At 34.9% G+C, this 11,084-nt stretch overlaps 1 protein-coding gene across 2 annotated transcripts in view; it reads left to right on the forward strand.

Annotated features, from left to right (window-relative positions):
• Positions 1–10,496, forward strand: part of LOC106104617 — a 99,440-nt gene extending 88,944 nt beyond the window's left edge. For both annotated transcript variants that reach the window (XM_013284714.1, XM_013284712.1), the window contains 8 exons: positions 3,985–5,824; positions 5,905–8,022; positions 8,102–8,379; positions 8,520–8,726; positions 8,843–9,132; positions 9,348–9,459; positions 9,651–9,914; positions 10,247–10,496. In XM_013284714.1, coding sequence (XP_013140168.1) covers positions 3,985–5,824; positions 5,905–8,022; positions 8,102–8,379; positions 8,520–8,726; positions 8,843–9,132; positions 9,348–9,459; positions 9,651–9,914; positions 10,247–10,378 — 5,241 coding nt within the window. In that variant the 3' untranslated portion in view covers positions 10,379–10,496. The remainder of the gene's footprint in view (positions 1–3,984; positions 5,825–5,904; positions 8,023–8,101; positions 8,380–8,519; positions 8,727–8,842; positions 9,133–9,347; positions 9,460–9,650; positions 9,915–10,246) is intronic.
• Positions 10,497–11,084: the final 588 nt, after the last annotated feature.

Below are 11,084 nucleotides of genomic sequence, written 5' to 3' on the forward strand. Positions count from 1 at the left end.
ACAAAAAAATCCTATATTTCCGTCACGTATTTTATCTGTTTGATTATTATCAGGCAATTTACGAGAATTTGGTAGTACTGCCCCTTAGAATCGAGTATTATGCGCACTTCCATATAAGCTCGTATCAAAGCGCTACTAAATCGATATCGCTATCCAAATTGTCAATTTTTAAATTTATTGGTACGTTGTGATTTTATTAATTAACTAACTGTTGCCCGCGACTTCGTCTACGCAATATTAAGATAAAAAAGTAGCCTATAACATGCCCGTCTATATCAGCTATCCTTCAGTGAAACTCCGGTCGAAATCAGCCTAGGCGTTTCGGAGATCACCCGGAACAAACATGGCTTGTGGACAAACAGACAGACAATTTTTTTTTAAATGCGATTTTCGTTACAACGCAAATAAGCCATCCTCCCGAAATCCGGAATTTTCCTTCTGATCTTACAAACAGACACTCCAATTTTATTATACGCGTAGATTAAAATTTATCCCATACACCTTTAGTTCATTGTGAATGAATCTTAATACGAGAAGTAGCAATCGTATAGGATTGATTTTATAGAATATATTCGTTAATAACATTAGCCCATTTGTTATCTTTATTGTGTTCCCTTAGTAAATACGAGATTGTGTTCACTCTTTTGGAAGAAATAATTTTTTTCTTTCTTTTGTGATGTCTCACAAAGGCTCATCAGCCGATACAAAGTACATGAGACGACGAATTAACTTTCATTTATTTCCCTTTTATATCGATGTTAACTTATTCAGTATCAATTTATTACTAAGTATCTTGTTAAAGCGACTTTTGTAGCTTATTTATTACCGTTTGAGAATGTTATGACAAATTGTTATTAAGAATTTTCTTTTCTATTTTATAAACACCGAAATGGTAAATAACATAAAGAACTAAAGAATAAAATATTATCTAAAAGTTTGACTAAAACATTAGGAAATAAAAAATCAAAATTCATCCATCAGTTCTAAATTTTTCTGAAAACGAGTTAGTCTTTTTCAACAAATCAATCTCTAATGTATTCTTTAGTAAGTTTCTTTAGTTAAAGGTCTTTTTTTTAATATAAAGTAAAACTATGGACTTTAATCACAATAAACGTCGATAAAAAGGCATTCTACGTCTTAAAGCTGTTTAAATGATTGCTGAAAATAATCATAAGTTAAAACAACTTGAAGTAACTAACCAGCTGTTGTTCGCGACTTCGTCAACTTAGCGATAACTTAGATTTTTAATGGTAAAAGAACTTTTAAAAGCGGCCTAGTATTTTTTGAGTTATTTCAATACATACAAAAATACAAATCTTTCCTCTTTTCAATCTTACTTCTTACTTCTTACTAATATTATAAATGTGAAAGTTCAGATGGATGGCTGGATGGTTGGATGGATGTTTGTTAGAGTTTGTAGCCTAAACGGCTAAATCCGTTAAATTTCGATAAAATTTGGCATAGATGTAGAGTATAGTCTGGAAGAACACATGGGCTATTTACTTTTGTTTTTTCCAATGCCACGCGGACGGAGTCGCGGGCAAATGCAGGTATTAGTATAAATTAGTCCACCGAACAAATGTCTTTCAGATAAACATTTGTTAATACTTAACTTAAATATTTTATTTGGATAAACGACTAATATTCTTGTATCAGTTCGTTAAATTAGATTACATCGATATTATTACAGAAAAAGCTGTACGTTTTAATAACTCGAGTTTTTTTTAATCTCGCAGTGGGATTGAAGTATATCGATGGATTGCGAGACTCCATTAGGATATTTCGTTCGGCAATCTCGAGTGACGTGACCTAGGCGTGAGTTTCAATACTCCACTGAAACCCTAGAGGCTTTCGCGTATCCAGTTTCTGTCAACGAATGTACTTTTCAATCAGTAGCGAGAATATTCTAGAACGTTTTACATTTGATGAAGGTATACTAATGACGTATTCAAAGCCGTTTTATATTTTGGAGGCAGTGACGGCGTTAACACAGTTCAGAGACATGTACCGTACTTATTATTTGAGATACAAAAGTTTATAGGAATTTCATTTTAAATTCAGGAAAATGATCTGAATATAGACACGTTTACATGCTTTTATTTGGTACTTATATTTAAGTTTTAGTTGTCTAAAAGTGTCGATGGGCGTCGATGAATATTTCGGTGTTACCGTAGATCGTTTGCCCCCTTTCTGTACATAAAAAAAAAAACTAAGTATGATGTAAATGAATTCTGAAATTAATTAACCGATAATTCAACATTAGGCCAACGTTTATTATCATCAGTCCAATTTCCAGTTTGCGTAAATAATTTATAATCGCGAAGTCTTATCTGTATTTATTTTGCAAAATAATTTATTAATCGAACAGGTATCTAGAATAGAACTAGTTTCGTTACATACAACCACTTATTGCGTAAAGTTATGCAAGTTCATAATTAGAAAGTGCTATCGGAATTGAAATATAAAAATTTCGCGAAAAATTTCACTTGCAAATAGTAACTTTAATTTAGAACTACTATCATACTAATATTATATATGTCAATGCGAAAGCTTAGATGAATGGATGGATGGATGTTTGTCAGAGTTTATTGCCCTTACGGCTTAATAGATTTCGATGAAATTTGGTACAGATGTAGAGTATAGTCTGGAAGAACACCTAGGCTACCCATTTTTGTTTTAATTCCGCTCGGACGAAGTCGCGGGCGAAAGCTAGTTTACTCATATTTTAGTAATTGAATATTATCCCGGGCTGGCTATGTTACAAATAGAACAAAAAACGTTCTAAAAATTCAAAGACAAAAAAATAGAGGTGACAGACTAAAAAATACAGCAGAACCGCGAATATGATAGGCGGTGTCGTATGTTCGGTCTCGGTTACCGCTACATCTAGCGTTACTGTAACAAGAGGCAGAGAAATCGCGGCCGGGGACGGGGGAATGGGACTGGAAACTAGCTCACTTTGTTTATTCAAATAGTTGTATTGTATACCCACGGGATATGACTGTCGACGCGAGTATACCTTTATTCAGTGTCCTCGTAGAAAATTATAAAAAAAAATCTCAGTTTAGTTTGAATTTTTTTTTATTCTAACTATAGTTAGAATAATTAAATTAAATTAATTTTAACTTCATGAATGAATTTACTCGAAGTTTTCATATTAGAGGTCTTAGTAAAATAAATCTTAAATTACTTCCGTAAAAAGCTTTAAGTCCTTTTTAACATAGGAAATATTAGTAATTTAAATAAGAACACAAGACGATCAAAGAAAAAGTATTTTTGTCGTATCTTACAACGGTTCAAGAACAGACGTAGATATGGCCGAGCAAGTTTCTTCACCCCATCCAGAGTACAACCTTTTAAGAAACTTTCCCAACGATCCTGTTACCGAGTTTATAAAGAAAAATACCGATACATTTTTCCTCGCTGCGGAATCGGAAACTTTTACCACAAGATTCGGAACCATAGTCTTTGTGTGTTGAAGCCTGCGGTATGGAATAGTTACACAAACTATTCCTTTCTGTTTGTTAAATCTATACGTAATGGTTACATAATAAACAGATATTTTCATATGTATCTTAATTTTGTCTTAATCTATTAAACACTTTGTGTAAGAATTTATTGAATAAAAACTTAACATTTAACATAAGAGATGGAAACGATAGAAACTTGTTTAAAAATAATCCTTATTTTAAAAAAAAACAGCAGAATTACCAACGTAAATGATTCCATGAACTTTTCATCACATGAACCTACATCTGTCAGTAAGTGAGAGATATCGAATGCTAGTGAAGTTAATACGAGACCTAACGTTTCTAATTACAAACCGCTTTGCAGTGACACACATTTCGAGAATATATCTACATCATTTTATCGTGATTTACTTTATAAATTATCTTCGATTTTGAATAAACTGAAAAATATTTTTTGTGGCATTTATGATCTAAATGTTTTTAAATATTACAATATTTCTTTTTTATATTCCAGATATACGATACACCAGAGAGTACGCGACCAAAAAAATGGTCATCGAAGTTGAAATTGAACACGTCAGGGAGCTCCAAGTCGTCAGAAAAATCTCCTGACAGTCCATACATGTATGGAACTGTAAGCGGTCCGCCCGGATCAGCACTATCTAAATCAATGAAATATGCAGAAACGTGGTTATATGGGTCAGTTAGGACTCCAACACCCCCTGTGAGACCGAGCGTGTTTTCATCGTATCCAGAGATTCCGGGACCTGTGTTAATTAGTACTCCACAGAAACCAACTCCTCATAACTATGCAGTTATTCTATGTTCCTGTCCTGAGTACCTAAATGGTACCAAGAAAACCAGCTCAACCAAAGTCAGTATTTGTAAAAAATGTAAGGGATCTCGTTTGCCATTAACAATAGCTGAAAGTCCACGAATGTTAGTAGGTGGAACTGTCAGAGGTCCGCAAGTAAGTCGTGATACTGGTTTACTACGAGCAGGAACAGTTCGAGTGCAAAACAGTAAATCAAGGCCTAGCATACTTAAATCAAATGGAGACTCTGCTGACCCATATGATCTTATGAGAAGAAGTCGATTAGTGCCTCCTCATGAAGCTCGAATAGGAAGTCAGTTCTCAACAACCAGGTCTCGAGCAAAAAGTATCAGTCCTTGTAGGATTAAGAATAAACCCATAATTCCAGAAAATCTTGCAAAAAGTAGGAGTAAGTCCGTTAGTCGTGTTAACGAGATATGGGTTGAAGAGGAGACTAATGCAAATGATTATAAGAAATCAATACTGTCTTGTGATATCAATCCATATGACTTAGTGAAGTCAAGCGGTAGTTCTAAATCATTAGCTGAAAGCGAATTTGATGATGAATTTGGCGATGTATTTCCAGAATCCTTAAGAAATAAAAATGGAAAAGATACAAGACATACCAAATCAGATTCTAACGTTAAGGCCATTAGTGGACAGAGAATTCGAATTTCTAATGAATCCTCAAATCGGAGTACTGAATCACCTGGTTTTGTTGCCGACAATGATCTCAAAAAATCACAATATAAATCTCAAGAAACTTCACCATCTCTATCTTTACCAAATATTAAAAACGAGGGAAAGAAAACGGTACCATTAAATAAAAATAGTAGTAAAAAAATATTAAATATATCCACTTCCAACCGTACAAAACCTAAAAGTGTTTCTCCAAAGCGACCTCCTAGACGGAATAGGAGTATAAGAATAGACGATGACAGTGAAAGTGACAATCAAAAAATTCCAGAAAGAAATTATAACAGAAAATCACTTCAAGAGCAATCACGCAATTCTAAGTACAAGAACCAAAATAATGATACTATTAAATCAATTTTAAAAAAGCCGAAAAATTACAGTAGCCCCGATTCAAATGCTAAAACGGAAACATCTGATGATTCTTTTGATTACAAACGAACAAATTCTTCGCAATTTTACCTTCCTAAACCTAATGATAAAGGACTGATCTCGCCTAGTAATAATTTACACAGAAAGCGTGTACAATTTTTGGTAGAAAAAGAAGAAACAAAAGTCATTTATACAGCAGAATTAAACCTTCAGGATAATATTGTTAATAATCATTTGGATGAAATTAAACCAGAGCATGAAGATTGTGAAATTGTTGCCGAAGGTGATGTTGTTAGTCGCACTCTGAAAATATGTGACGAAAAAGCTACTACCATAATAACTGAGTCCTCTATAGACGACAATAAAGTTGTAGAAGAAATTTCAGGTATCAACGTTGAAGCCATATTTGAAAATACTGTCTTGAATACAAGCAATAGCGAGACCAAAAATAATAATAACCGTACTAAATTTGAAGGTAAGTGCAAAACATTTTGTGACGATTATTTATTTAATTCGATTATTCAATCTTTATTTATTTTGGATCTTTTGTTTCAGATAATAACATACCGAAAATCCCAGCTTTGCGGCGATCAGAATCTGAAAGATTGAGCTCAATTCTTTCTATTTCTCCACCAAAATTTTTAGATACCATGGCATTACGTTCTAAGCCAAAACATGGACACACAAGTCAAGTGTTCTTGGAGTCTGTTACTGAAAAAATGGTAATAAACGAAAGTAACATTTTAAAAATTCAGGACATCAACCAGCAAGAATTAAAAGAGAAACACGAAGATGAAGATAACGACAATCTTAGTGATAACAGTGAGATTACAAGTGAAGTTTTAAAAAACTTACGACGTGGAATTTCTTCGTCACCAGAGCCGCCTCCGAGATTGAAGTATAAAGAACGTGGAAAGAGCAAAAAACAAAATTATGTTAAGGCTCGTTTTATCCGCAATAATTCATCAAGTTCAACGAGCGACGAATGGTCTGACGGAAATGATTGCGAGCAAAAAACTGTGCTACGAGTTAAACAATTTGACTCAGATGAAGCTGATGAATTGAACATAAATAAAAATTTATTACGTATTAATGATAATGTACCAAAAAAGACATCGATTCAAATAAATGGAAGTGAATGTTACTCCACTATGAATGTAGGAACTGATACACCAATTTACTTGTCATCTGTGGTAGTTAATGATAATTACGGAAACACGTGCAACACATTTCAAACAGGCACAACTGTTACGATTAGCGTGGGAGGTCCACAGAAGGAGATGAAGAAGTCCAAAAGTCAAATATACATCGGTGCGGTATTTTCTGAAGCAGAAGTAAGCAGAGATGAGTCAAACACATATGAAGATATCTGTAATGACTCTACCAAAAGTTATGACACAACAGGTTCATTCAACAATAGTACTGTAAGTGATGTTTCATCTATATTATGTGACCCGGTCGAAGCAGTTAAAAGAAATCTTGTACCTCATGTATGCGGTAAGGTCAATGACACCTCGAACAACTCTAATGATATCGATGAAAACCAAGTAACCGAACACCAAGCGGAAAATGGAAACTTTGTTACAAAATTATTTAATGATCCCTTTTTTGGCCATTTAGCAGAAGGGCTCGATACAGATTTGGTAAAGAAACTTATTGAAAACTCATTAATAAAACTCCAGGAAACAAAACACCAAGAAGGGACAGATTGCAGCAAAGCAACTATTGAAAAGCTTATAGAAAGCTCTCTTATTAATATGAAGAGCGATCTTGCAAAAGACTCGAAACAAGAAGAGAAACAACAAAGTAATGAAGAAACCAGTTTGAAAAAAGAAGAGGTCAGCACATCTGTTGTTGTAGATAATGACGACAATGGCTGCTCTGCTCCCTATGAAAGTATGGAGTACGAGAGTGGTGCAATGGGAGTTTTCTCAGATCTTGAACCAATGTCAGATTGTTACAATGCTTCAGCTAGCGAATTATCTACAGAGGATGATACTAATTCTACTAGATCAAAATTTTATCAGATGCTCGTAGACGCTGCATTATGTGATATTGAAATTGCTAACAATACGGACGATGATCATCTTTATGAATCCATTCGACTTAACACAGATCCAATTTACGAAGAAATTGGGGACATGCCACCTCCATTACCTATCAATCCACCACCTAATTCCCTTTTGATTCACGAAGATGAAAAGCGTAGTGGATCCCGTTCAATTTTCGAGGGAGCGTCTAAATACGACATTTTGTCTTATTTGGTTGATGCCAAAGAGAGAGGTATTGATGACGAGGAAACCTATATCACTAATTACGGCAATGAAAGTGAAGCACCAACCATAGTAAACGAATCAAAGGATAAACAAAATGGTGAAAATGCAAAAAATCATATAAGTAGTAACACAAGTCAATTATCTAACGCATCAGATTCTAGTGAAGATAATTCTTTGATAATAAATCACGAATCTCTAGAGAAAGCTGTTGTATGCAAAAAGACATCAGCGGAAATTGAAAGGAACGATTCGGGTGTGGGTTCTGAAACGAGTAAGTCCTCAAGAAGCAGATTGCAAGGTAAAATTTCTCCCTGCAATACACTTTCAGAAAAAAATACACCTATTCATCTGTGCGAAGATTGTGATACTGCTGTAGAAACGCAAATTACAGAGCAAGGTATTAGAAAATGTTCTATAAGAAATGTTATTACAGGAATGATGAATATGTGTATGTTTATAAGTATTCTTTGTTCCAGGTTCGGTTTACGCTCCTTTGGTTTGTAGAAAATGTGCTAAAAAGAGAGCAGAAAGGAAAGAAATCATATCTGAAATTGTAGAGACCGAAGAGAAGTACGGAAGAGATCTACAAATAATCTTAGAAGAATTCTATAAGCCAATGTTAGTAGCAGGTCTACTGACGCAAGAGCAGTTAAGCGCCATCTTTTTAAATGTCGAAGAATTAATTGAAAATAATCAAGTTTTATCAGAAAAACTACGAGATGGCCTAGAGATTGCTATAGAACAAGGCGATGAGGTATTTTTCTCGATTTGAAAGTCTTATCTTAAAACAATTTTGTTTGTGTTTGAAATAAATAGTTAGATTTCCGGAACAATTCTTCGTTCCTAAATTGATATAATTGGTAAGATTTATGTAAAGAAATTGTTACATTTCAGGACTTACTCACGGTAAACGTCGGAAAGATCTTGTTAGAATGCTCTGGCATGCTGACAGCGTTTCAATCATACTGCGTCAAGCAAGCCGGAGCAGCGTTGCTATTAGCGGGCCTTGAAAAAGAAAAAGAACTTCTTAGAATTTTCTTGCGTGTCTCGCAAATGGAGAATGCAGTTTTAAGACGGATGAATTTAAATTCATTTCTAATGGTAAGTTTATAAAAATATATTCGATACAATGTCGTTAGAATAAGATGTTCAAGACGTTTTATATTAGAGGTTAAGATTCAAAATTTATTTGATAGTGGTAACGCTGAATTTTGCAGGTTCCAGTTCAGCGTGTGACTAAATATCCGTTACTACTATCAAGATTGTATCGAGCGACGGCATCTTGTGCGTCAGAAAGGGAGGACGTCCGGGGGGCACAGCGCTGCGTAGAATCCCGGCTTGAGGAAATCAACGCGGCAGCGGCTGCAGCGGCGGCCGCGGCCAGAGACGTCCCGCTGTGGCGACGACTTGCTGCAGCACGACGTACGGCACATGATCTACATGTGGCCGATATCAGACTAAGGAAGATGGCTGTAGATGTACTTGATTGGAATCATGATGATGCAAGGTCTGTTTCTATTAATGAATAACGAACGATCGATCTAAATAACTGTTTGTTGTGAAATTCAAAACCGTTAGTTATAATTTAACATTTTCATATTTTGACACTTTCTCGACCGAGTCGGCTCTTAAGTGTCAACGGAAAATATTTTATATGTAAATTATATGTTAGGTCATTTGACAGTTAAAATGTTAAGTTTATATTTCATTTATGATTTCCAGGTTCGCAATGGAAGGCAAGTTGTTGTTCACACAACCAAACGATAACAACTGGCGCAAGGGACGCACCATTAAGCTAATGCCGATAAATGCGCTTTTGGTTACTAACGGAAAGGTGAGTTTCGCACGTTAACAAAATGAGTATTTTAATAGCAAAACTACCGTGTTATACCAGTTTACCATACTTAATGACATCTACATTCAAATATAAGTACAAATATTTTATTGGTAACAGCTTTTGAATAGGGCAACATGTTAAATTCCTTTTTTATTTAATATTAATTGAATTCAATCCATTGTTTCAAGCCAACGACAACACACAAGACGAACGAAATACGAGAGACAAGGGAAGCTCGTGACCGAGAGGCAAGAGAGAGAGAGGGCGAGGCGCTATTCGCCCGGAGCGGCGTGCGCGAGGCGGCGCTGCTGCTGGTGCGAGAGAAAGCCGGGAGATACACGTTGCAGCGCGAACCTCTCTTCCTGGATCGCTGCGTCGTCGCCGCGGACCACGAGCCGGATCACTTCTTTGAAGTTCACGAAATAACTACTAAAGATTCTTACATATTTAAGGTAAGCCGTTAGTATTCGCGCCACCTCACACTCTCCCATACCTGGCACCCTAATTTAGAGTCGGCTCTGAGCCCTTAGGTGGGGACTTATAGTGAGCTGGTGATGATGATGTTAGTATTCATTTGTTTTTGCGTTTGCATCACGGTCACTTAATTCGAACTTTTTAACAAATGACAATCGATTTCTCAAATATCATCATTAAAAAGTTGTGATAAATGACAGTTACAATGATGTTAACTAGATTAACATTAAGCCCATTAACATTAATATGTTCAATTTCCATTAAATCTCTTTAATTATTTCTGACGATTATTATTAAAATAACTTTTCAGGCGGAGGAGAATACTCGTACGAGGACGTGGTACCGTCAGTTGCAGTACCACGCTCAAGGCGCGGGCGCGTGGCGCAAACGGAGGAACGCACTCGCAAATATTATGATCAATCCTATGCTTACAAGAAATTAACACAAACATTATTAACAGTGCAAAAAGTGCAACTTGTACAGAGTTAAATAGGTTTAAGTCAGCTACGTATGTGTTCTCATCCTCTGTGTGCCTAAATAAAGTAGATTTCTAAGATTGATTTTTATTCTTTTCATTTACACTTGACAGTTCAGGTTAGGCACTAGCTCTTAGACTATGTTAACGTATGTTTCGGGAAAAGGCTCACTTATGTACGCCAAACTAAATTGTGTTGCTACAATTCGTAGCAGTTTGTTCCGAACCGATTGTAATTAAAATTGAAACCGTAAATATTTTTTATAATAGTCTTGTGCCTTACTACGAATTACTGCGGTATCTTTCCCTTTGATGTATTAATTCTACACAGTTTAACTTTTCTAAATTCTTAATCACTATTTTAATTCTCCAGGCGCCGGTGGACTTATCTAATGTAGTCAGGAAATGTTTAATTTTACTTTACATTTATGTATGTTAAAACATTATTTAAGTCTTTCCAAACATTAAACATATTTTATTAAAAATAGAAAAATAAAAAAAAAAACAAATCTATCTTTACGTAAATTTTTTCCAATGTCTTTCGTTTGTTTTCATTTTCAGATGAAGATAATGTTTTGCCATAATTTAAATATTAATTTTAAAACATTGTTTTCAATTGATTTGTTATAAGTTATTTGTATATAAATTTAAGATCGATTTGCCACTAATTTAA

This window comes from Papilio polytes, unplaced genomic scaffold, assembly GCF_000836215.1.
Source record: "Papilio polytes unplaced genomic scaffold, Ppol_1.0 DF823510.1, whole genome shotgun sequence".
In the NCBI taxonomy this organism is placed as follows: domain Eukaryota; kingdom Metazoa; phylum Arthropoda; class Insecta; order Lepidoptera; family Papilionidae; genus Papilio; species Papilio polytes.